This window comes from Vicugna pacos, chromosome 18 (assembly GCF_048564905.1).
Source record: "Vicugna pacos chromosome 18, VicPac4, whole genome shotgun sequence".
NCBI lineage: Eukaryota > Metazoa > Chordata > Mammalia > Artiodactyla > Camelidae > Vicugna > Vicugna pacos.
In genome coordinates, this window is record NC_133004.1 from 24,544,374 (window position 1) to 24,570,549 (window position 26,176).

General features: G+C 49.4%; 1 protein-coding gene across 3 annotated transcripts in view; it reads left to right on the forward strand.

Annotated features, from left to right (window-relative positions):
• Positions 1 to 26,176, forward strand: part of ABCC1 (ATP binding cassette subfamily C member 1 (ABCC1 blood group)) — a 126,582-nt gene that overhangs the window by 98,576 nt on the left and 1,830 nt on the right. For 2 of the 3 annotated variants that reach the window (XM_072942669.1, XM_072942670.1), the window contains exons 20-30: positions 5,296 to 5,386; positions 7,258 to 7,390; positions 10,441 to 10,648; positions 12,663 to 12,973; positions 17,506 to 17,705; positions 19,055 to 19,181; positions 19,758 to 19,859; positions 22,076 to 22,222; positions 23,522 to 23,680; positions 24,394 to 24,560; positions 25,646 to 25,840. In XM_072942669.1, coding sequence (XP_072798770.1) covers positions 5,296 to 5,386; positions 7,258 to 7,390; positions 10,441 to 10,648; positions 12,663 to 12,973; positions 17,506 to 17,705; positions 19,055 to 19,181; positions 19,758 to 19,859; positions 22,076 to 22,222; positions 23,522 to 23,680; positions 24,394 to 24,560; positions 25,646 to 25,840 — 1,840 coding nt within the window. Of the gene's footprint in view, positions 1 to 2,294; positions 2,325 to 5,295; positions 5,387 to 7,257; positions 7,391 to 10,440; positions 10,649 to 12,662; positions 12,974 to 17,505; positions 17,706 to 19,054; positions 19,182 to 19,757; positions 19,860 to 22,075; positions 22,223 to 23,521; positions 23,681 to 24,393; positions 24,561 to 25,645; positions 25,841 to 26,176 lie in introns of all 3 variants that reach the window. The other variant, XM_072942668.1, reaches the window with a different exon arrangement.

A 26,176-nucleotide genomic window follows, 5' to 3' on the forward strand; every position in this document is an offset into this window, starting at 1 on the left:
CCCTGCCATGCACAGGACGCCCCCTCCGCCCCCCACTGCAGAGAGTCATCCAGCCCACGATGGCAGTGGTGCCGAGGGTGGGAAACCCTCCCTGCTTCACACCCCTCAGGTTCTTGCCTTGTCAAGATGGGATAAAGAATTTTATTCCAGCAGTGTGGCTGCTCTTCAGAACCTTACTCCGGCCATCTCTCAGCCTTGTGACTAATTGTTTTTCCCTTTTTCCGATTTTTGCTGAATTTTTTTTTTAACCTGATTGTAAAATCAGTATGTGCTTCTTATAGACAATTGGAACCTATAGAAAAGCACCAAGAATCAGCAAAAAGAACATCCTTCCACTCTCCCACCACCCAGAGGGCAGCTGTGTCGGCATCTGGCCTCTTTCCCACCTGTCTTCCTAGTCCAGGACTTGTTCCTCGAGCAGAGTAGGACCCTAGGGTGCACTTTTTTGCCATCCTTTCTCCTGTCCCTCTTTTTCTTTCTTTTCCTAATATCGGGTCACAGGCGCTTCCCCGTGTTGCAGAAAATCTGTCATAAATGCCGAACGGCAGCTGGAGAGTCCGTCACACAGACAGCACATTCCTCCCCGCTGTCCTCAGTGTCCGTATTTCTTCCCCTTTTGAGTATGAAGAACTTGCAGGGCCGAGGCGGGAGGATAGGGTCGGGTGATGTAGCCGGTCAATTCCGTTTTTGGTCAAAAACCCGGCGTTGACTGTAAAGCAGTGACTTGAATTCTTCCCTCAAGGGAGGCTGGCCTGCTGGCTCTGGCCCAGGCAGAGTTCCAGAACCTTCTTGAGAATAAACAGCGAGCCTGCGAGGTGCCAGCTTTGAGGGCCAGCGGCTGGCTGAACACACAGCCCCGCGGTGCTTATGTGGTTTAAGAGCAGGGATGGTGCCTGGCTCCGCAGCACCACAGCCCCATACCCAGTGCTTAGAAGCACTCAAGGAAGTCTCGTTGGATTACGAGTTTCATGTCTTTGTTTAAATAAAAAAGAATTCTTAATTATTCTACAGCATCCTCCCTCCCCAACCCTGCATCATTAATTTTTTCCCATACCCTGGTTTATTTTTCTTTGTAGCACTTATCACTGCCTGACAGTAAATCTGGATCTATTACTTTATCATCTCTCTCTCTCCCTTGGAATTTAAGCTCCGTGAGGGCCTTTTGGTTACCTCTGTTTCTCCAGGATGGAGAATAGTACCTGGTGCATAGTAAGATACTCAGAAAATGTGTTAAATAAGTGAATGAATGAATTATACCTTGACTGTTTAAGGCCTGCCCTATATAAGCATTGGACATTAATGCAGCTGGGTACCTATCCCAGATTAGAAAGAAACAAGAGCTGATTTTACCCATTTCCCTTAGGGTTGGTTTAGAAGCCAGCTTTGCAGGTACTGGCTATGGGGTGACACCACTGTGGCCAATGTCCTGCCCCTTCTGGCTTTGGAAGTTCAGCTCTGCTTGCTCACTTGGTCATTCATTTGTTAATCCACCCATTTGCTCATCAGGTGTATAGAGAGTGCCTACTGTGCGCCACAGAGATGTCTGGTGCATGAGCCACAGTGTGGAATGGTGCCCCTTGGATTGTGCAGTGCACATCCTGTGCAACCTCACATGGCCATCTGGTGTGCCAGGTGCTGGGGGCAGAGTAATAGATAAGACCTAGGCCATGCTCTCAAGAGCTCACAGTCTGATGAGGGAGATAAACACTAAATAATCAAGGACATCATGGTGCTAAACACAGTGATGAAGACGAGCCTGGAGGGCTAGGAGAACCCTTAGAAGGGTTCCATGTCTTCCCAGCCTGGAGGGTTCAAGGTGATATCTGAGCCAAGTGACCTCCTCTTCTTTTTTCTCAGCTCCACGTGGAGCTGGCTTAGGGCAAGGTGCTCATGTCCTTGAAGAACCAGAATCTATGGGCTGGTGAGAGGCCCGTGCCGTCTCCCAGCTGGTATGCCTGCCCTGCACGCTGTAATGTTTTCTCTCTCTCCCTCCGCTGCCGGGAAAACAGGCGTAAAGACAGAAGGTCAGTTTGCATTTTTCTAGCTGTCTTTCTATGTGAACACTTACAGCGTTTAGAGAAGGAGCCGGCCCCAGGCAGTGTGCTCGTCAGGGATCCATCCAGAACGTGTGGGATGGGGACACCAGCGTACATGCAGCAGGTCCGTCAGCCGTCCTTGCCCCTCACCCTTAAGGGAACCGATTCATCCGTCCCCTCTGGGCATTTAAACGGGGGCTCAGGGTTGGGAGTTTTGCCTTGGTTCTTAACGGTTTCTCGGGTCTTGTGAATCCCCAGGCATCAGCGTGGTGAATGAGGAGGAGGAAGGTCAGTGACGGCTGGGCTGGCGTTGGCTATGCTTGCAGAATGGGGCTGGAGATGGACTTGTCCTGTTACTGCATGCCTGGGAAGGGGCCCTTGAACATCTGCATTTCCACCCCCTTCCCCCATTCATCCAGCATTTATTAAGTGCCTTGTGTGCGCCAGGCTTTGTGGTTGGCACTTGGGGATACAGTCTGAATCTCCAGAGCGCTCACTGATCAGCTGAATGACCTTGGCTAAGCCTTACTGTCTCACTGGTCAAATGACCATGACCAGCTGGCCTTGGAGATCCTGGTTGTGAAATGCCCGGCATGCAGTCGATGGACAGTGAACGGGAACAGTTTGATTACTACCATCCCACCAGTACCTCCTGGGCATGACCCAGACCCAGGCGGGCCAAGGCAGCTCAGAGTGATGAGCATCTGATGGGGCAGCTGCAGGTGGTGGGGTGCCCAGAGGAGGGATGTCTTCTAGCAGAATTTCAGCAGGAAAGGTTGTTCTGTCTCCCTCCAGTGACAGAAAAGTGTGAACTGGCCCCTGGAGGGAACCCATTTCTCCTGTCTTCCTTGACCAGCAGTGTGTGGCTGAGGGTCCAGACAGAGGCCCCTTTTGGAAGCCACAGAAGGCAACTCTGGCCACATGAACAAGGTGTTTCCAGAAGGATACCAGGGAGCTCAGAAATCAAAGGCAAAGCTGGACGAGCAGGACTTGGGCAGTGGGAACTCTGGGCATAAGACTCCTTTAGGACAGAGCAGTTGGAAAGATCTTTGGTCCTTGTGAGGCCATAGATGATTCAAAGTCCTGGGGGAGGGGTTCTGTTGGGCTGACCTTGGGCAGGTTCCCCCTCAGCTTGGGGAGTCTGGCCACCCACGCCCCTGGTCAGACAGGCCTGGGAGACTGTGGGGTGAAGGACTAAATCCCTTGCAAAGAAGGCACACGGGATGGTGCGCCACACATGCTCACGTTCTCCTCCTGGGACTCTCGGTCCCTCCTTTGAAGATGAGAATTTTCCAGCTGCCCTTGTTGGTGTATCACATGTTGGGTAATTGGGTTGAGCAGAGGAGGAGGCAGCCACGGAGGCCACTGTGGGGCCCTGCACTGAGTGGGAAGCAGGAGGAGGAGGAGGCTGAGGCTTGCAGAGGGCACCTGGGCAGAAGGCTCTCTGAAGCACCTGCTGCAGGACCCATGTCTCTGGGGGTGTTTTTTTGTTTTGTTTTGTTTTTTTTGTTTTTGTGAGGGAAGGTAATTAGATTCATTTATTTATTTTTAGAGGAGGTACTGGGGATTGAACCCAGGACCTTATGCATGCTAAGCATGCGCTCTGCCACTTGAGCTGTACCCTCTCCACTGGGAGTGTTTTAAAGCATCTCCATTCCTGCGCAGAGGAAGATGGTCAAGGCCAGCCTTGGGCCCAAGTGCCGTGCATGTGTATCGGTACTGCCTGCATGTGGCTGCATGGGAAGTCCTGCTTGTTATCCCTCTTTTTTGTTCTTTTTTTTTTTTAATTAAAAAAAAAAAGATGCTGACGTTAAAGGAAATACTGAAAACAGTGGTTCTCCATCCTGGCTGTGTTCCAGAGTTATCTGTGGGGCACATTTTAAAATGCAGGTAATGGTAAGCATCACAATGGTGTCCCATTCACCAAGGCCCGGGCACCACCTCATTTCATCCTCTGGCTAATGAGGGCAGGTGCTGTTGTTATTCCCATTTTGCAGACGTGGAAGTTGAGGCTCAGGAAGTTTCACTGCTTCCCTAGTACACACAGTGAGGAAGTGAGAGAACATTTGCCATAGGTCCCAGCTGCTTGACTGTGCTCTCAATGTGGGGCCTGGCCTCCCTGGCAGAGTTACTGCAAGGACCAGGGCCGGACACAGGGCATCCCCGGGTGATTCATCCACGGCCAAGATTGAGAGTCACCAGCTCAGAGCTCCTCCCATCCACCCTGGAATGATCCCTAGCCCCGGTTCCCTTCCTGTCTTCTGTTTCTTCCTGTGGCTGTCTCCTGAGAGAGCTTGCCTTCTTGGATTCTGCTTTAATTCATGTCACATCAGCATGTTCCCAGGGTCACTGCTGGCTATTATTTCTCCCTTCTCGTAACTTCTCTCCTGCGTCCCCTCCTCCTCTGGGGTCAGCCCCTTGGAGCCCTACATAATGCTGTTCTCTCGTGCCCTCTCACTCCTGGCACCAGAGAGCAAGGGGATCAGTGCAGAGTGAGGGGTAATAAACATGCCACTGAGTTGTTGGAAAATTAAAGGAGATAATGTATTTCAACAGCACAGTGGCTGACACTTAATAAACATCAGCCACTGTCTCTAAGGTGACGGTGATCACTGTTGATGCTGGATGGATGCTTCTTGGAACTGGGGCAGATGTCCAGCTGATGTGCCCGGTAGTGGCTGTATCAGTTGCTGAAATCCTGAAATAGTTCCTTATTACTGGGGAAATAGCCACTGCCCCAGCAGGGCCCCTGGGCCCCCGACTACAGAACCTCCCTGTGATCCGGCAACTGAAGGGTTAACTCCTGGCCCTGCTGGGGGCCTCTGGGTCTCCCGTGTCTGATGCCCTTGTCAAAACCAGTTGTTAGTTATTTTGAGTTTCACCCCTGCTTGGGATGCTTAGGGACCAGAGGACTGTGGCCTTTCCTCTGCATGGTTCACTGCCTCCTGGCACCATTAGCCAAGCTTCACGGAGCAGAGATACCATTAGCAGAGTGGATTTTACCAGTCACTGCTGGTACAGGGCACTTTCTGGGGCCCAGGGCCCTCAGGACAGTTGCAAAGCACCATCCCTGACCCAAGGGAGCTGGCCCTCATAGCTCCTGCACCCCAGCCGGAGAGCCTGTCTGGGGCCTCAGCAAAGCAGGTCTTGCTTTCTGAGCTTCCTGGCAGCCAGGTCATGTGCCGTCTCCCTGCTGGAATGACAGGATTTGGTTCCAGCTCTTGAAACCAAGATTCTGCCCCCCTTTCTCTCCTGCCAGGCTTAGCAGGCGTCAGCGGTCCCGGGAAGGAGGTGAAGCAGGTGGAGAACGGCATGCTGGTGACGGATGCTGCGGGGAAGCAACCGCTGAGGTAAGGCAGGGAGGGAGACCATTCCTGTGGCTTCTTCCCCCGGCTCCACGTTTCTGCCCCAGCCTGCAGGGAGAGGGAAGGGATGAGGGTGCCCGCGGCGAGGCTCCACCTACCAAAAAAGGCCTTCAGCTCCTGCCTTCCCTGCCGAACCCTTGGGGGTACCTCAGTTCCCAGAGAGCAGAGGCCCAAAGAGGAAGCCTGGGTCCATTCCTGCCAGGTGGCACATCTCGCACAGGCCTCGTGATTTAACTGTCCATCTGTACTCCTGACACCCAAGCTCCCTACGTGGTGTGGCTCTTCACTCAAGTCACTCAGAGGGACCTGGAATGTTCAGGCTTTAAGAACCAGCAGTTGATTCAAAGCAGTCACAGTAATAGTGACGGCTGCGTTCTGTGTGCCGTTAGGAGCCAGGCACAGCACCAAGCTCTGGACAGTCTGCGAACCTGGACGTAGTTACTGTCATTGTCCCGTTTTACAGGTGAGCAGACCGAGAGCTCTCACCTTGCAGCTGGAGAGAAGCTAAGCTTGCGTCTGAACCCACGTTCGGCGTCTGAGCCGATGCGCCCAAGTTCTACGCTTCGGTGCTTTAAAGGAGGTTGCTTTGGTTTAGATCATTTGGGTCTTTGGGGGAGCGGCACTCCATGCTTACCCTCTCCATGCCTCGGTTTCCTCAGTTGTCAAATGGGGTCTTCGGTGCACTGAGCGCACAGGGTCATAGGAAGGCTTGAGTGATAGAGAATGTGCGAAGCCCTTAGATCTGTGCCTGCGCCATCAGCACTCAGTAAACACCACTCAGTTGTCACTCGCAGCTGGGGCTGCCTGGGGCTACTCCTTATGGGGTGGGGGGATTTCACAGAAGTGCGGCTGGGAGGGAAATTGGCATGAGTAGCTGTGCCCCTCAGAGCCTTGCCCACGGTACCCTCCTGGGCCCAGCTCTGTGTCATATGGGAGAGGTGGAAATGCTTCCTTCTCTATTGGCCCACCTGTCAAGGTGGTGAATGCGGCGTGTGTGTGTGTGTGTGTGTAAGTGTAAGTGTAAGTGCTTAGAAAGGCGCCTCACCCAGAGTCACGCAGGGGTCAAGGAAGCACTGCTGTGGTTCGGGCAGGCGGCCAGCATAATCAGTCTCAGGATTAGCTGAGAGGAGGCAGGTGACCGTGGGATGCTTGCAGGAGAGAGCCAAGGTGGACTGAGCAGAAACATACAGGACTTGTAGTTTCTGTGTGTCCGGGCACAGCTTAGCTGGATCCTCTGCTCAGGGTCTCCCACAAGCTGTCACCAAGGTGTCAGCCAGGCTGGGGTTTCATCTGAAGGTTTGGCTGGAGAAGGATCCACGTCTAAGGTCACATGGCTGTTGGCAGGACTTAGTTCCTAACTGGCCACATCCTGGACACTGCCCTCAGTTCCCGGCTCCCTGGAGCTCCCTCCACCTCCATGCTTGCTTCCTCGAGGTGTTCAAACCACAAAGGCAGTGGAGAGTCAATGACCAAGGTGGAAGTCATACCCCATCCCTGCATTCGTGTGGGTCTGAGCCGTGTGAGAGAGGGGCTGTTCCTGTGCATACACACCTGTCCCCCATGTCATTCCCCATGCATCTTCTCCCCAGGGAAAGGGACGGCCCCAGGGAGGACAGAGCTCTGGGTGATAATCTGTCATGATCTGCATAAATCTACTGAGCACTGGTGGGGCCAAAAAATGTTTTTGAGTAAAGTCTGCATAAAGGAACAGTTCTTCCATGGGGCTCCGAGCCAAGACCCTTCCCCTGTCTGGATCACCTGGGTAAAGTCAAGAGTGAACTTGTTTGGTCTTTAGGGGCTGCTGACCCCACCTGAGGCTTCCATCCAGCTGACGCCCGTGTGCCTTGCTTCCTCAGACAGCTCAGCAACTCCTCCTCCTACAGCGGGGATGTCGGCCGGCATCGCAACAGCACCGCCGAGCTGCAGAAAGCCGGGGTCAAGGAGGACACCTGGAAGCTGATGGAGGCAGACAAGGCTCAGACAGGGCAGGTGAGGGCCACAGCTGGGCATTCCTGGGTACCAGGCCCGTGCAGAGTACTTTGTGCATCTTAGCTCATGTCTTCCCCCAACAGAGCCACTAAAGGTACTGTTTTAAGTGCCAGAAACCAGGCCGGAGGGCCCGAATGACTTGCCCCAGGCGCAGCTGGTGAGCGGCAGCCCTGGGGTTGGAACCCGGCCGTCAGACTCCAGGGCTGGCGTCTGTGGTCTCTGCTCTCCTGACCACCGCCTCCTTTGAGCAGCTGGGGCTCATGTTAGCCGTAGGTGCCCTGGATGCTTTAAACCAGGGCTTCCCACCTCACGGGGTCCAGTTGTATGTGAGATGGTTTCAGGTCATCACAGACTCAGCACAGAAGAATATTAATTACATAGTCAGAAAAAATTGTTTTACGTGCCTTTTTAATTTCTCTTTTTTGCCCTTGTGACCACAGGCAGACCTCATTTTATTGCGCTTTGTTTTATTGCACTTAGCAGATACTGCATTTTTTTTTTTTTACAAATTGAAGGTTTATGGCCACCCTGCATTGAACATTGGCGCCACTTTTCCAACAGCTTTTCATTTGCTCACTTGGTGTCTCTGAGTCACGTTTTGGAGGTTCTTGCGATATTTCAGTCTTTTTTATTATTGTTATATTTGTCATCTGTGATCTTTGATGTTACTACTATGACTCACTGAAGTCTCAAATGGTGGTTAGCATTCTTTAGCAATGAAGTATTTTTTAAATTAAGGTGTGTGCGTTGGTTTTTTTAGACATCATGCTGTTGTACACGTAATAGTCTACTGTATAGTGTAACATAACTTTTATATGCCCTGGGAACCCAAAAAATACGTGTGACTCACCTTAATGCAGTATTCGCCTGGTGGTGGTGGTCCGGAACCCTACCCACAGTATCTCTGAGTTGTCCCTGGCACATTAGTGAGAAAGTCTCAGCTGGGGCTAGCTTGCCTTTAATCCCGAACTATCTTTGTCTGTTTCGGCTGCTGTAACAGACAACCACAGAGGGAGTGGCTTAGAAGCAACTTACGTTTATTGCTTATAGTTCTGGATGCTGGCAAGTCCAGGATCAAGGCGCCTGCAGAATCATGCTGGTGAGAGCTTCATGGTTCACAGACAGCCCTCCTCTCCCTGTGTCCTCACATGACAGAAGGGATGAGAGAGCTCTCTGGGGTCCCTCATTAGGGTACCAGTCCCATTTACGGAGGCTCCACCCTCGTGACCAAATCACCTATCAGAGGCCCCACCTCAGATACCGTCACATTACAGGGGTAGGACTTCAACTCAAAATTTGGGAGGAGACACAAATATTCGGTCTATAGTACTAACAGACAGGAACTTCTCTTTGTAACAAGGAGAGCAGGTTTCAGGCTCTCGTTTTATTGTGTTTTTTTACGATCATCTTGTTTGGGCGAGTGTCAGTAATTTCCTGTTTATGGTAGTATTCCAGAGTTTATTTTTTTAAAATAAAGTGGTATATTTAAAAAAAATAGGGGATGGAAGTTTTTAAAAGAAGTAAAAAAATAAGTACACAGATAAGGAAAAACAAAGTAATTTTTCCAGGAAAGTGATATGGGAACAGGCAAAGTGAGGGCACTGTTCTCTCAGACCTACCTGAGTTCATCCAGCATCTCCTGGGCCCTCTGTTTCCTGCTTCTTCACTCATGTTGGTCACACCCGGGGCCAGGGACAGAGGTGGCTATGTGTTTCCCACTCCCTTGCTCTCACTGACCTTCCAGGGAGCCAGAGAAATGACTTAAGAGGGAAGGGCCTTACTTAAGCTCCACAACCACCCAGAGCAGATGGGTCCTGCCCATTCTCCATACCCGGAAAACCAAGACCTGGGGGGCTTATCACTTGCCAAAGTCCGAACAAGAGCGGAGCTGGGCTCAGTCCACCCTGATCACTTCTGACTCCACACCCACCTAGTCCCTCTGCTCGTGAAGAGGAGTCCCAAGCCCTGCAGAGGAACTCCAGGGTCAGCAGGCAGCTCGGCTGCATGATGAAGCCAGATGGTGAAACAGGCACGCTCTTTATTCTGACACCCCTTCACCAGTATTCCAGTTTGAAGAACAGAGACTTGGAAAAGAACCTCTGGTCTTCCACCTGCTTCCTTTCAGCCAGACTGCAACTCTGATGATGTTTATAACCCAAAATGCAGCATGAAAGTCTTGATGTGACAGGGAGCACACACAGGGAAAGATGCCTGGAGTTTGCTGTAACCATGCCTAACGGGTGGGCGTGGGGCTGACCTGAAGCACATTGCCCCCATCTCTGGTGTTCAGCCACCCTTCACGTGGCTGCACGTAATGATGGAGCCCCCATGCTGGGCTCCACAGGAAATACAGGGATGAAAGAAGCCCCCAACTGTCACTTCATACAGGCTGAGCAGGCACAAAACACTGAGAAGCCAGTTGCAGTGGGGTATTGCGTGATCAGAGGACGTGGGGTAGACGTGACACTTGGTCTTGGTTGCTAGGCAACATGTCCCACCTTCCCATTTTCTTCAGACTGTTTGATGGCTTCCTGATGGTCCTGGAGTAAAGATTGGAATCCTGGACAGAATCTCCCAGGCCCTGTGTGATCTGGCTGCTACCCATTCTCCAGCCTCAACTTGCTCCAGCTACCCCTGCCATCTTTCAGGCTCCCTCCTACCTCGAGTCCTTTGCACATGCTGGTCCCTCCGACTGGGGTGCCCGTTTTCCATTTTCACCTGCCTCAGTGACTCTTTGATGTGCCTTCCTCAGGAAGAAGCTCCTCACCCTGATACCTCCCCACCCTGGGTTAGGTCAGGTTGCCGCATTTTATGCCAGCCCTTCTCTGGGATTATGCATTTTTCTGGGCAACGATTTGATAAAGCCTGTCTCGCCACTCGACTGGAAGCTCTGTGAAGGCAGAAGCTTTGACTTTGCTGCTGATTTCTTTGCCGAGTAACTAAGGGGGAGGGATTGGAGGTGTGAGCACAGGAGCTGTTATAGTTCCTGGCCTTGGATGGGTGTGGCTGGTGGGTGCGTCCTGTAAGATGCCCTCTCTCCCTGGTCTCAGGTCAAGCTCTCCGTGTACTGGGACTACATGAAGGCGATCGGACTTTTCATCTCCTTTCTGAGCATCTTCCTTTTCCTGTGTAACCATGTTGCTGCCCTGGCATCTAACTATTGGCTCAGTCTCTGGACTGATGATCCCATCGTCAACGGGACCCAGGAGCACACGAAAGTCCGACTGAGCGTCTATGGAGCCCTGGGCATTTCACAAGGTGGGCCTCCCCACTGCCTCCTGATGTTGGCACTTGGATCCACATCCATGTCTTGTTAGAGAATTGGGTCCCCCCATTTGTCAGGGTTTTGTAGACTCACAGACCAAGCCAAACTCCCATGAATAGTAGCTGTCACGTAAGACACTCAGATATTTGTAGGAATGTTTCTCGAATGCTTTGTTTCATATGATCCTAGGAGACAGTGGGGAGGGGAGCAGAATGTGCCCATTTTGCAGATGAGGAAAGTTGAGAATCAGAGGCCACATGGAGCATTGGTGAGCAAGGGCCCTTGCCCCTTGTTGCTCTCAGGGTGAAGGAGCTTCTGTGAAGTCTTATTTGTGGACTTTTACCTGCTGTCTAAAGGTGGGAGTTAGTTTATACTAGTGGCTCACAACGCAGGCAGTGTTGTCTCCCAGAGGACAATCAGCAACATCTAGAGATACTTGGAGTTGCCACAGCTTCAGAGTGGGAGTGGGTGCTCCTGGCATCTATAGGCCGAGGGTGTTGTGAAACGTCCTGCGGTGCACAGCACAGCCTCCACAACAGGATTATCCAGCCCCAAGTGTTAACAGTGAGGGGGTTGAGAAGTCCTGCTCTACGCCCTTTCTGTGGTCCCGTGAAGGTCATAGGAATAGCTGATGTTTACTGAGCACTTAACTTGATGTGGTTCCATTTTAAATACTTTTAGGTGTTTTAATTTATCTGACTTTTGCAGCAATCTTAGGAGGTAGGAGCTAATATAATACTTTCCCCATTTTAGAGATGCAGAAACTGAGGCCCAGAGGGGTTAAGTAAGTTGCCCAAAGTCACACATGGCAGAGCTCACAGTGGTCAAGGCATTATGGCTCAGAGCCCAGCCTCTTAACTAATGTGCTGCACGGTACATGAACTATGTGTTTATGTGCTCATAAAAATGATGTTTTTATGATGCATGTATGTATACAAAAAATGTATACATTTGACGTTTTTGAGCACTTCTGTGCCCCAGGCACATTGCCAGGTAGACCCTTTACATTCAGCAGTGCTGCAAGATAAGTATCATTGTCCCCATTTTACAGTTGAGGAAACAGAGTGCAGGGAGAATTAAGTGACTTGTGAAAGGTCCCATGGCTGGTGGGTGGCAGAGACAGGATTTGGCTCCAGAGCCTACCAGTGCTGACCCCAGAGTCCATCCTTCTAGACCCTACCTCTTGGCTTCCTTCTTTAAGGAGACTTGGATAGAAGCCTCTCCATTCCTGTGGAATCACCTCTCTGAACAGATCAGGGTGCCCTCATCTGGGTTGTTTGGAGGGGCTACAAATGTCTCATGATCTTTGAAAAAACCAGAAGAGCAGACATGGGGTTCTTAAATGTCTCAGTCCCTGAAACCCCCTCCTAGGGCAAGGGATTGTGGTAGAGAAGGTGGAGCACGAGGGCGTGATGTTGACCTGGGCTTACACAGCAGCAGTGTCTGTTCTAGAGCTGTGCTGTTCAGTGTGGTCAGTGCTGGCCACATGTGGCTAGTTGAATTTCAGTTCCTAGAAATTAAATAAAATTAAAACACCAGTTAATTCATTTGCAGCAGCCATGTGACGGATGCTGGTAGCTAGTTGGTACCACACTGGACGGTGCAGATGCAGACCTTTTGCATCATCACAGAAAGTTCTGTGGTTGCAGTGCTGGTCTAGAGGAGACAGCATACAGATCGAGAGCATGGCCCTGGAGCAGGCTGCTGGCGTCGGAACCGCAGCTCTGCTTCTGATTGGCCGGGTCCATAGAGGGCAAAGGAATTCACCCATCGGAGCTCCAGTTTCCTTATCTGTAAGATGGCACCACTAGAACTCACACAGGGTCCTCTTCAGGATCAGATGCACATAAAATGCTAGCAGTGTTTTGCCCATAGTAAGTGCTCGATTAATAACAGCCACCATTGTTATTATTAGAAGCTGCTTTGTCCACATGGTCGCGTGGCCACTGGCCCCCGCCCCAAGCCTGGCCCCTCTCCCACGGTGGAGTTTAACGCGAGTGCTTGTAGGGATCTCGGTGTTCGGCTACTCCATGGCGGTGTCCATCGGGGGCATCTTTGCCTCCCGCCGCCTGCACCTGGACCTGCTGCATAACGTCCTGCGGTCGCCCATGAGCTTCTTCGAGCGGACCCCCAGCGGGAACCTGGTGAACCGCTTCTCCAAGGAGCTGGACACGGTGGACTCGATGATCCCGCAGGTCATCAAGATGTTCATGGGCTCCCTATTCAATGTCATCGGCGCCTGCATCGTCATCCTGCTGGCCACGCCCATCGCCGCTGTCGTCATCCCGCCCCTGGGCCTCATCTACTTCTTCGTCCAGGTACGAGGTAGGGCCCTGGGGTCCTGGGGTCTGAGTCTTACTGTGTGTTCTGCTCCCATGTTGAGGATGTGCTGGAGGAGGATTAGATTTGCTTCTGTCAGTTTTGAATACCTGGGTTGATTGCTTTTAGTTTGCAATAACCACAGGTCCTTTTTCCCTAATAATAAGGATTTGCTTGGGTTTTTTTTTTTCCAGCTGTAAATTATAAAAGAAAATAAGCTATAGCCATACAGACATCTTTACTAAAATTTCTTTAAGCTTGAAATTCTTTAGTTCCCTGGCAGATAACGGAGACATGAATAACGGCTTAAATAAGACACTTTTCTCTCTCGTATTAGAAATCTCGAGGTAGGCTATTCAGGGCGGATATGGGAGCGCCATGGGTTTGTTAACATCCCAGACTCTTCCACTGGGTTTTTGTTGTTGCTCTTGTTCTGCCATCTTTGCTTTCCATTCTTTAGTTGGTCTCACGGTCCAGGATGGCTGTAGGAGCTCTAGCCAACACATCTGTGTTTCAGGAAATTAAGATTGAGGAAGGGGAACAGGGTGAGGGAGAGCGTATGATAGCTGAGTCATCATCAGCTGGGGTGCTTCCAGGTTGACACATGAGCATGTGGAGGCCCGAGGGGCAGAGCTAGGAATGTGAGCTTGCGTCTGATCCCAAAGCTCATGCTGGTATCTCGGTGCCACTCAGCCCGTTCTTCGCCCCGAACGGTTACTACATCAGGATTGCCAGCGGAGAACGGCTCTTTAGACTGGAGCGTAAGGACTGCAGCACAAAATAAGAGTGAGGAAGCACAAGGTGCTCCATTTGTCGAACCGCACCGTGTGTGGCCAGTTCACGAGGGTCCCAGGAGGCCTGGGTCCAGTCAGCCAGCCCCCAACCCCGTCATGCTGCGGCCAAAGATTGGTGAGCATGACACCAGAGAGATGGAGTCAGAGCAGGTCCAGTTCCTGGACCCCTCAGTGTGTTCTCTTTAAGTTGGTGCCAGCTTTTCTAGAAAGTCATCCAGCTGCATTTGCCAAAAATGTTATCTGTGTTCATACCCTGGCTGGAAAGTTTGCCGAAGGATCCAATTCAGAAGAACAAAATAGGCCAAATGCGACATTTGTGGCAGCTTAGACATCTGCCAGTAGCAGGACCTTGAGCACACGATGGCGTGATCCTGTGATGGAATGTTACGTACCTTCAACCAGGATAATTACTGAGACACTGTTGCAAAACTGGCAATTTTATTTTTAAACAACAAAGGAAATGAGTTAAGCAAAGGACTGTGTTGTAGGGACACTGTCATTCTAACTAAGACAAAATGCATAATGTGCGTGGGCAGAGCTGGAAAGGGAGGCAGAAAAATGAAAACATTGCCTTTCTAAGGGTTGAGGTTATGGGAGAATTTATTTTTTTAATGGCTTTTAACTAAATATACACTTGTCCTATAACCCAGAAGTCTTATTCCTCAGTGTTTATGCAAAAGAAATGAGAGATCAAGCCAAAAAAGAAAAAAGAAAAGAAAGTGCTAGTGTTCTTGGCATCTTGATTCATAATATCCCCGAAGGTCCATTACAGGACGGATACATACATTGTGTTGTATTTACACAATGACTCAGCAGTAAAATGAAATGAGCTACTGATAACGCAACAAAGGTGAATCTCACATATACTGTATTGATCAAAAGAAGCCAGACACAAGAGTCCACATGTGTGATTCTGGTTTGGTTTTTGGTTTTTGTTGGTGGTGGCGGTGGTTTTTGTTTGTTTTATTTTGTTTGAGGATTGAAGAATTAATTAATATAATTTTATTTTTATTGAAGTGTAGTTGATTTACAATGTTGTATTAGTTTCAGGGGCTCAGCATTGTGATTCAATTATTTATATGTATATATAGACACACACACACACATATATCCTTTTTCGGGATTCCTTTCCATTATGGTTTATTACAAGATATTGAATACAGTTCCCTGTGCTACACGCTAGGTCCTTGTTGTTGATCTGTTTTATATATAGTAGTGTGTATCTGTTGACCCCAAACTCCTCATTTATCCCTCCCCCTCCTTTCTCCTTTGGTAACTGTAAGTTTGTTTTCTACATCTGTGTGTCTATTTCTATTTTATAAATAAGTTCATTTGTATCATATTTTAGATTCCACATATAAGTGATATCATATATTTATGTCTTTCTCTGTCTTAGTATGATAATCTCCAGGTCCATCCATGTTGCTACAAATAGCATTATTTCATTCTTTTTTATGGCTGAGTAGTATTCCATTGCATATATATACCACATCTTCTTTATCCAGTCATCTATCGAAGCTCATTTAGGTTGCTTCCATGTCTTGACTCTTGTAAATTGTGCTGCTATGAACATTGGGGTGCAGGTGACTTTTTGAATTAGAGTTTCTATCTTTTCTGGATATATGATCAGGAGTGGAACTGCTGGATCATAGGGTAACTCTATTTTTAGTTTTTTAAGGAAACGCTGTACTGTTTTCCATAGCGGCTGCCCCAATTTGCATTCCCACCAACAATGTAGGTGGGTTCCCTTTTCTCCACACCCTCTCCTGTGTTTCTGTTTTTATGAAGTTGAAAAACAGGCGAGAGGACATAGTGATAGAAGTCAGAATCTTAGCTCTAAGGGGTATTGACTGTGTGAGAACAAAAGAGAATTTTCTGGGCTGCTGAAAATATTCTAGATTTTGATCAGGTAGTGGGTATGCAGGCATAGATAAATGTGAAATTCATCAAGCTGTAAAGATTTAGTGTACTTTCCAGTGGAGGTATATCTCAAAAAGTAGCTTTTAAGGATGTGTGTCTGTAAAGGTATATATTCCTCACCCACCTCAGGGAAAGATCTAAAAGGTTATACGCTGAAATCTGAATAGTGCTTGTCTCAGGATCATGGACTTAATGTTTATCTAATCTTCTTATCTATATCACTCCAAAATTTTAAAAAATGGATAACATTACTTACTGTTGTAACTTAAAAGCAAGTCATTTTTAGAGAAAGGAATATAAGAGGTAAGATGATGGGGAGTTCTGGTGGGGCTTCCATGTGGCTGGAAGAAGGCAATTCTGCCCATGGAATTGTTTGGCATCTGTGAAAATCATCCGGCCACACATCTTAGCATCTAAGCTCTGAGCCTGCTGCCTGGCACAGGCAGGTGTTTGTCGAGCAGTTTTTTTTACTCATGAGCACCAAGCACTGCCTTGCTCTCCGGAAGAGTAAGGTAGGTCCATGGGGTGGAGTATGTATCCTGGAATAGAGTTTAAAAAGGAAGGGTAATAGTTTTTTTTAAATCAGATTATTCCTTAACAAAAATAAATCTTAGGTTAGCTTTTCACAGGAAATAAAAATTCTGAGGACATGACAAGTGGAATAAATTGAGCAGGTAAAACATTCTGGAACAGTTTCCACCCAGGATGAAAACAAGCCAGTGAGTGGAGGTGATCCCAGGAGAGGGTGTTGAGGACGGATGCCGCAGGGCCTTAAGCCCCGCCAAGAGGTCTGGATTTCGTTCAAGGCGGTGGGAGCCGCTGGAGAAGAGATGTCCTCTGACCATGTGCAGGGATTGGCAGAACCACTGTTCTGAGACTGCGTGGGTTAGTTTTCCGAGTTTCTGGGGTCCCACAAGACTGCCCAACTTGTGGCTCAAATTACTGTGTGAGCTGCTGTCCAGAAAGAAGTTGCTGACCTTGGAGGCCCCATTAAGAGCCACCCATTCTATTAGTGCTCTCCATGGAAATGGCCCTGAGCACCCTGTGTTCACTTGTCCAGCTCTGCTGTTGATAACGCAATTGCAGACATGTTACATCTTCACGTCTGGATTGGGGAACCTCAGTTTTGGCAGGTCTTTTTGTACAGATGAGGAAACTGAGGCCAAGACACTGAGGTGTCTTCAGATTACCAGCCCAGCCCGTCACGGCTCCTTGAAGCTTCCAGCGGGCGGCTCGCTTTTGTTCCATCTCTAACAAGCTGAATGCCTGGGTTAGGGCCAGAGCAGAACAGATGTGGCCTCTGTCCACAGGGGCGGACAGAGTCAGGGATGGAGCTGAGGTCTGAGTGTCCTCAAAACCTGTGCTTAAAACCACACTGCCGGGTCTGTAAGCCCATAGGTGCAGAGGTTAGCACTCTGTGGCCTGCCTGTTGGGGTTCGAATCCCAGCTCTGCCTCTACCTAGCCATGTGACCTTAGGAAAGAGGTTAGCCTTAGTTTATTCATTGTGAAATAGGAATGAGCACCTCGCAGGTTTTTGGTGAGGATTAAATGAACTGATACATGTGAAAGCACTTGAAACGGTGCTAGGATGCAGGGCTCTACTGAAGTGTCAGCTATTATTATCATCACCCGCCGTCGTTATTGTTGTGGGCGCGTGCCTGCGGTTCACCAGGTGAGCCGGGACACCCCCGAAGAGCAGCCCAGCTCCAACATTTTGTCCCTGGACCTTGGTTACGTCCGGACTTTCTCCAGCGCAGCCCCGGAAAGGGTGGGATGAGGGACCCTCGCCAACTCCACGTCTGTTCTTCCCCTGCAGAGGTTCTACGTGGCCTCCTCCCGGCAGCTGAAGCGCCTGGAGTCGGTCAGCCGCTCCCCAGTCTATTCCCACTTCAATGAGACCTTGTTGGGGGTCAGTGTCATCCGCGCTTTTGAGGAGCAGGAGCGCTTCATCCGCCAGAGCGACCTGAAGGTGGACGAGAACCAGAAGGCCTATTACCCCAGCATCGTGGCCAACAGGTGAGCGCGCGGGGGCGGGGCGGGGCGGAGGGAGGCCTCCCATCCTGGAGGAGGGTGTGCAGCCAAGCGGAGGCCTCCGGGGAAGGACGGTGAGACTCGGTGAGAGGAAAGGACAAAGTAACCATTAAAAGCAGGTGGAAGCACGGTCAGCACACAGCCCCAGGGGCATTGAAGTGCAGGGACAAACAGTTCCTCCAGAGTCAGAAAATACCATTCTTCAGCTGTGATACAAGATCATCAGGCCAGGCGGACTGGGCTGTTGGGTGTTTCTGTGCTGAGCTTCGCATCGCACCACCCCTGTGTGATGAGTAGTGGAAGCAATTTACTAATACTGGGTTGAACCATGCAAAATTGCCATTTGGGGGTTCAAGAATGGCTGAAGAGCATCAATCAAAAAAGGGGGTAAAAGTTGGTAATTATTTACTGAATTTAGAAAAGTATCCTCCTCACTTGCTTACATCCTGATATATTTTTTGAGGGGTGGGATAGAAAATTCTGGGAAGGGGTAACAGCACCCTGGAAGTGACCCATCAGAACCAATTATCCGCCCATCATGCACAGTGTAACCCCAACAAGTGTAAGGCTGGGTGGAGAGATCCTGCCTTCTGCAGAATTTTTAGGGAGTTTGTCAAAAGCTGATGTCTGTGGGAGCAGCTCATGTCCTGAAGACCAGTCACATGGATCTTAAGGGCGCTAGTGGAAAAAAGATTGATAATACTTGGCTTCCTAGAATGGCTTACATTTTGAAACAGTAAAACAATATTCCTAATGCTATGTGATATCTTACAAAAGTTAGCTTTAAACCAATTGAAAAAAATCTGTTTATAACTTAAAATATTTTAACATTTCTAAAATGAGGGTGATCTGCGTCTGGGAACCCTTAACTACGTTGAAAAATGGTGGTTTATTTCTCACTCCCCCTCCCCTTCTCCTGCCAAGAGAAGGTTCTTTTAAGTCAGTGGTGCGTCTCACAGTTGATTACTTCTTAATATTTAGGAATTTTCCAGGACATCTTTTTTTTTTTTTAATGCACACATGGGTATATTTTAAAGGTTTCAGTGAGGGAAAAAAATGGTTCTTCAAATGGCAGGCTTCAGTTTTCTGGGAAGGTCACTTCTGGAGAACTCTGTTTTTAGTCCCTGGGGATGCCGGATTAATGAGAATTCCTGAAATTGTGTCCCTTCAGCCCTCTTTCCCCATGTCCCCTGAGCAGGACAGAGAAGGCCCCTGACGGGAGATATCAGGGAATTATTTCAGTTAGCAAAGCGCCCCACTTTGAGCCGGAAACCAAGTTTCCAAGATGCTGACACTGGGCATGTGTCTGTCCGTCTGCCCGTGTCTCCACACAGGTGGCTGGCCGTGCGCCTGGAGTATGTGGGCAACTGTATCGTCCTGTTTGCCGCCCTGTTCGCCGTGATCTCCCGGCACAGCCTCAGCGCTGGCTTGGTGGGCCTCTCGGTGTCCTATTCACTGCAGGTAAGGGGGGTGCTTTCAGCTGGGTTTTCCAGTTCTCTTGATGGGGAGCCAGTTGTCACGTTCTTGGACCCTTTGTTTTGGGTCCCTGAGGAAGTGACAGGGAGAGGAAAGGGGCCAAGTGAAGTTTGAGGAGCAGGTCTTTGAGCCCAGTGATGACTGGAGCAGTGAGAAATTAGACATGCAGCCAGGATCCCCCCATCAGCCAAGGAAAGTCCTTCGTAGCCTGAGAGGATGCCTCCAGCTACAAGAGAAATGCATTTTTAGTGCTATAAATTTCCCTCAAAGCACTGCTTTAGCTGAATCTCCCAGATTTTGATACATTGTGGGTTTTTTCCTATTATCTAGTTCAAAATATCTTCTTGTTTCCTTTCTGAATACTTGAGTGTCCTGCAGGTTATTTTGAAATGTGGTACTTGCTGAAGACATGCAGTGTAGTAAGTCTCTCTGATGGCTGTATGTGAGGTTGCTGTTTTCTACACCTTTCTTACCTGAAGTATTTCATAATCCATAATGATTCCATGAAATGCAATAAATCATGCTCACTCTGGAAGCTTCACATGACTCTTCCACTCACAGGTCACTGCGTACTTGAATTGGCTCGTTCGGATGTCATCTGAGATGGAGACCAACATTGTGGCCGTGGAGCGACTCAAGGAGTATTCAGAAACAGAAAAGGAGGTAAGGCAGGCCCCTGGCCTGACCTTTTGCCCTTGATCTTCCGTGTGGCTTTACCCAAAAGAATCCCCTGAGCTGTACCATGTGTGCCTTCAACGGGCAACCTCTATCTGACAAAAAATAATCTTCTGTTGTTTGTTATGTATTTTGATGAGGGCTTCTCTTATGGAAAATGAATGATACTAGTTTCCTCTATAAGTCTAAAAGTTAAATACAAAGGAATCGCGTAGAAGTATTAAAAGTCAGTAACAAGAGAATCAGTACATGGATATTGCAAAAATCATGATACTGCTAAGGAATTGACCAAAGTTTGGGAAACCCTGCAATTACTTAACCTAAGTCCCCATTTCATAGATGGAGGAAATGGGCACCTAGGGAGGGACGATGACTGAGCCAAGGTCACACGTGGTCAGTAGGACAGCTGGGAACGGGACCCAAGTCTCCAGACTTTGGTGCCACATTGTCCATAAAAACTGCCTTATTCTGCCTGCACACCATCTCCTAATAGCAGTAGTAGTGATAATACTGATGGTATCTCCAGGCATTATTGCTACTACCATCCCCCCACCCCCCTACCACCACTGATAATAACAGGGGTACATACTATGCCCTTGTGGGCTGTCAGGCTCTGTACTAAACATTTTGTATAGAATAATTCATTTGTTCTTTACACAGTCTTGTAACTCACATTCTATCATTATCCCTATTTTACACGTGAGGAAACAGACACAGAGAGGTTAAGTTACTTGCCTGAGATCACTTGGCTAGTAAATGGCAGACCCAGGATTTGGGTTTATGTCTTTCTGCCTTCCAAGGAAATACCTCTTGGGAATGAGACCAAGGTGACCCTGGCTACACTCTGTCTTGAGGATTTACAGAAGTGAACTATGCCAGGTCCTATGATGTGCTGATGGGGTGAACCAGATCTCACGTCATCAGAGAGCATTAGTCAGAATGGTGTGAGCGCCCCCTGTAGACATAAGAGCACATTACACCAGGAGTTTCCCACCCTGCATTGATTTTTATCTTTTTTGTAATATTTCTTGAGATGTAATTCACATGTCATGCAGTTCACCCATTTAAAATGTAGTATTCAATTTATTTTTTAAAACATTTTGCTTGTTTTTACAACTTTTAATTATTTATTCTCATACTTTTAGAATAAGAGCATATTGGAAAATTACAAGGATCACCCAGTCCTACCACTATTAAAAAATATGTATTTGCTTATGTTTATATAATATATATATTTATAGTTAGAAAGTTCCACCCACTTCTCTCCAGCCCCCTCTGTGTTCTTGCAGCACGTCCCCTTCATTTATATACATAAATTATAAAAGAGAAATATGTTCATTGTAACAGAAGAAAATTAAGAAGTTTATGGAGGAGAAAAAATAAATCAAAATAAAAGTCCTATTTTATTGTTCTCTCCATTCCTCTCTTAACACAAAGATGGCCCTGAGCCTGTCCCAGAACATACCCAGTTGCAGACCTCAGAAATGATGAGCCGAACTAAGCAGCTTTTCAGAACTAGGGGCTGTGTGACCCCAAGCGAGTTACTTTCCCTCTCTGTGTTTGTTTCCTCATGTGTAAACTGGAGATAAGAAGGAACCCAACTCTTGGGATTATAGTGAGGATTAGATGAGGTAATGTGATAGAATGATTTTTAAGTATTAGCTGCTGCTTTTACTGTTGCCCTCCAGACCTGGCAGCCACCGGAACAGCTCACCTGTACCTTTGTGTTTTATCTAGAGAAAACAGTTCATTCACTGATTCAGTCAGTATCTTTTGAGCACCTACTATTGCTCTAGGCCCTGGGATGTAGAAGTGAACAAAGAGATCCTATCTCATAGAGTGGATGTTGCAACTGGTGTGGGTGACAGCATAAACAAATTAATACATACTTAAAATGCTAGGAGGTGGTGAGTGCTCTGAAGGAGAGTGGAGCAGGGGAGGGCATAGAGGGGCATCTGGCCAGGACGGTGGACGCATTGACCTGAGATTTGCAGCAGAGGAGGGAGGGAGTCTTCCAAGCAGAGGACTCTGCAAGTGCAAACACCCAGGAGCAGGATGTGTGCAGAAGTCAGAGCAGAGTTAGCAAGAAAGAGGGCCGTGAGGTCAGAGGAGTCCTGAGGACCGCTCACACAGAGCCTTGGGGCACGTGAGAAGGACTTCAGATCCTTACCTCCCACCTCACCACCCCGTGATCGTGATCGCAGGCTCCCTGGCAAATCCCGGAGATGGCTCCGCCCAGCGCCTGGCCCCAGGTGGGCCGAGTGGAATTCCGGGACTACGGCCTGCGTTACCGAGAGGACCTGGACTTGGTTCTCAAGCACATCAATGTCACCATCGAAGGAGGGGAAAAGGTGGGTGCATCTTTTCCGCCACCTGTTCACAGCCGGGCATAGGTTACAACTGGGCAGATGAAACCAGCTTCCTTGTTTCCCCAGTCTGCCCCTGCCCCAAACCAAAGGGAGGAGTGTTCTTTTTGGGAGAGGCTTGTGGAAGTAAAAGATGCGCAGAGTGTGTCCCAACAGGGTTGCAGACTGGTAGCCCAAGGGACAAATGAGGCCCACATTAGATACGTTTCGAAAAAAAAATCTGAGTCATTTGCAAATATTGAAAAATCTGGAATGTTTTATGTGAAAATACATTTTCTCTTTTTCTTAAAAGATGAGAACACCTAGCAGCGCTGGGTCTTCCTAAAGGAGACAGGAGCCTCCCAGTTCGCTCGGTCGCTCCCTGCCCCATTCGTGGGCCCACTTAGCCCCGCAGGCATTCGGGTTGGCGATCCCTAGGACAGAAAGGCAGCGGCAGCGCTAGTGGTGGCTCAAGGGCCGTGTGAAACTGGCAGGATTTTGGAACATATCCCTGTTCCTGGAAGACGTCTTTGCTCTGAGACCCTCCAACCCTCCTCAGGAATCAGACCAAGGGTCTTCCTGGCCGTTTGCCAGGGGAAAATGTTTCTTTCATCTCTGAACATACGGATTTGTTTAACTTTTTACTGCAAGGCTCAGAATGTTCCCATGAGAGAATTGCTCTAACTTACAAGGGGAAGAACAGAGTGGGCGGTGTTCTCACTGAGGCTTTATGGCTTAGGTCAAGTCGTGAGACTTTGCTCTGGGAGGTCGCTGTCAGAGGGGGGAGGAAGCCTGCCTTCCCAGAGGAGAAGGGGAGCGCTGTAGCTGGGTGTCAGTCGGTGCCACCAGTCCTTGTTCAGGCACGGGGGAGCTTGGCCCCCTCAAGAGGGAATAAGCGGAGATGAGGTCCTATCCATAACCTCTTTTTGCTCACTCAGCTGGGATGGGAAGAGGATTTGCTCGGATCTATTTCAACAGCTCAGGATGAAAACCTAACCATCAAAGGACTGAAAAACAGTGAGAGGGAAATACCTGATTATTACTTAATATTGTCTTGAGTTGAAAATAACTAACTTATAAAAAAGAGCCAGCAAAGAGAAGGGAGTCCTTCTTGACCCTTGGCCAAAACGGCCCTCATAGGAGTGTCTCTGGGAAGCTGCTGTGGGAAGAGGGCTGTGGTAGGAGGTGGGTTGACCAGATGACTGAACTGCTCCAGGCAGGTACTTAAAACAAGGGCCTGTGGTGCAGGAGGTCACCCCAGATACCAGCGCTACCACCTCACCCCAGGCTCTTCCTGCCCCACAGGTTGGCATCGTAGGGCGGACAGGAGCTGGGAAGTCATCCCTGACCCTGGGCTTGTTTCGGATCAACGAGTCTGCGGAGGGAGAGATCATCATTGACAACGTCAACATTGCCAAGATCGGCCTGCACGACCTCCGCTTCAAGATCACCATCATCCCCCAGGTGGGGCCGGGGTGGGGCCGACGGGGGGGAGCTGGGCACACTGAACACGAAGCACACGTGTTTTCAGGACGAATGTACATTTACTCCTACTTTGTTATTTTTTACTGAAATTAGGCTCTGTTTCTTCTCCACTGACTCTCTTAGAATATAAATAACAGTGGGAATTAAGCAGGTATCATTCACTCTGTCACTCTGCCACCCAGGAGGCAGCCTCCTGAGCATCTAACACTGGGTTCTCCCACGGCTGTTGGTAAGACAGGAATCTCACTACCTCTGCCAAGAGCTAGGTGAGAAATACAAATTTTCTAGACTAATTCCTGTAGGTAGTGATCCCTTAACATGTTGCCTTTTAGTTAGAAGAAATTTTAGGCAAAACAACACTAAGATTCTAATTTGGAGGCAGGAGACGGGGAGGAATCCACAGTACCTTGCAGTTAAGAACTGCCCTTGTGGCATCTCCCTTCCAGAAGACTCCCAACACATTTGCATACTGAAGGCTCTGGGAAGTCTTAAGAAATCTAGTTTGTGTCACTTACCCCAACGTTCTTCAGACTTTTTCCCCTATGACTAACATTTCAGAAATGATGATTCCAGGGAACTCTGAAACCCCCTTTTGAACAATCCTGGCGTGAACATTTTACATCCCACCTCTCTGCCCCACCCATGTCCACCGCGGCCTCTGTCTCACCTTCTGCCGTCTTCCCTCCCAACAGGACCCCGTTTTATTTTCGGGTTCCCTCCGCATGAACCTGGACCCTTTCAGCCAGTACTCGGATGAAGAGGTCTGGACATCCCTGGAGCTGGCCCACCTGAAGGGCTTCGTGTCAGCCCTTCCCGATAAGCTAAACCACGAGTGCGCTGAAGGCGGGGAGAACCTGAGGTAGGCAGGGTGGGGACCTGAGGAAGGTTGGGGTGGCGCCCGGTCGAGGTCCCCTCAGCTCCACCTCACTCAGGACAGTTAAAGATTTTGTTCTTTTGTGTCTGTGTCAGACCTGGGTTTGAGGCCAAGCTCTGCCCGATGAGCTGTTTGTCTCTAACCTCTTGGGGCCTCCGTTTCCGTGTCTAATAAGGGTTTCAGTCCAGGCTCTTTTCACCGTGAGGTGTAACTGGGACAGCCAGTACACCTCCTTTCTTACACCAGGTCCATTCAGGAGAGTGGCTGTCAGGTGTGAAACTTTTGAAAGGCTCCTCTTCCTGTTAGTAAATAGCACTGCTCTGAGCTCTCGCGTCCCCAACCACTGCCCCAGACGCCTTGGCCCTTCGCTCTGGCTCCCAGGATCCACCTGTGATCCAGCAGCTGAAGTGTGTGTTAATGCCTGATGCAGCAGGGATCCTCCCAGTCCTGCCCTAGTTCCTTTATCAATCGCCATGACAACCAACCATCAGGCCTCAGGTGTGTTCCAACAGGAGCCTGACCCCTCCCATGCTGGGGCGGTCAGTCTTGGCTCACTCAAGTGGGTGGGGGCTGTAGGCTGATCTCATTGGCCTTTGCTGGGGCAATTAGGGTCTGCTCCACGTGTCCCTCCAGCAGGTCAGCCCAGGCCTGTTGTCGTGGTGATGACAGAGGTGCCAGAGAGAGCAAACCCACTTCAAGCCTCTTCTGGCCTTCTGTTTGCCAGCATCCCGCTGGCCAAAGCAAGGCGTGTGAGTGAGTCCAGAGTCCACTGTGAGGGCTCTCCAGAAGACATGGCTATGGGGTCATTTTTGCAGACTGTCACTACTTATGCTGAATTGGTCACATATTTTGGACATTACCTGTGAGCCCTGTGTTGAGAATGAATCTGAGCCTGCTTCTAGCTCAGCGGGAAGACCGGGCTGATGGATTAGTGATGTCTGCCATGGGCACGGATGTGGGGCGCAGAGTGCTCTCCTGGTCTGAGCAGCACCCAGTGTCTCTTCTCCCTGCTCTCAGGTCAGGAAGGGGTGGTTTTGACACTGTCTCCTGGTCTTTTCCTTCTGGTCTAGTGTCGGGCAGCGTCAACTTGTGTGCCTGGCCCGGGCCCTGCTGCGGAAGACAAAGATCCTTGTGTTGGATGAGGCCACAGCGGCCGTGGACCTGGAAACGGACGACCTCATTCAGTCCACCATCCGCACGCAGTTTGATGACTGTACCGTCCTCACCATCGCTCACCGGCTCAACACCATCATGGACTACATGAGGTGACGCCCCTGGCACAGAAGGCCTCCAGGCCGTAGGGGTCCCCCCATTCACTCATGTGTGCATTCATTCACTCAACACTGTCCTAATGCCTCGTGACCGTCCCAGCTAGTGGAAGCTCTCTTTGTCCCAGGCAGTACCAGGTATTTCTGACACCACGCACTCATGTTTCAATCAACACATCTGTGTGGAGTGTCTGCCACATTCCTAGCTCTGCTCCAGGCCCTGGGGACTGAGCGGCGAGCTGTCAGACTAGGAGCCTGCCTGAGGGACCTTACAGATTAGTTGAGGGCTGAGTGAGGAGACAGATGATAAACACAGTGACAAATAAAAACGCA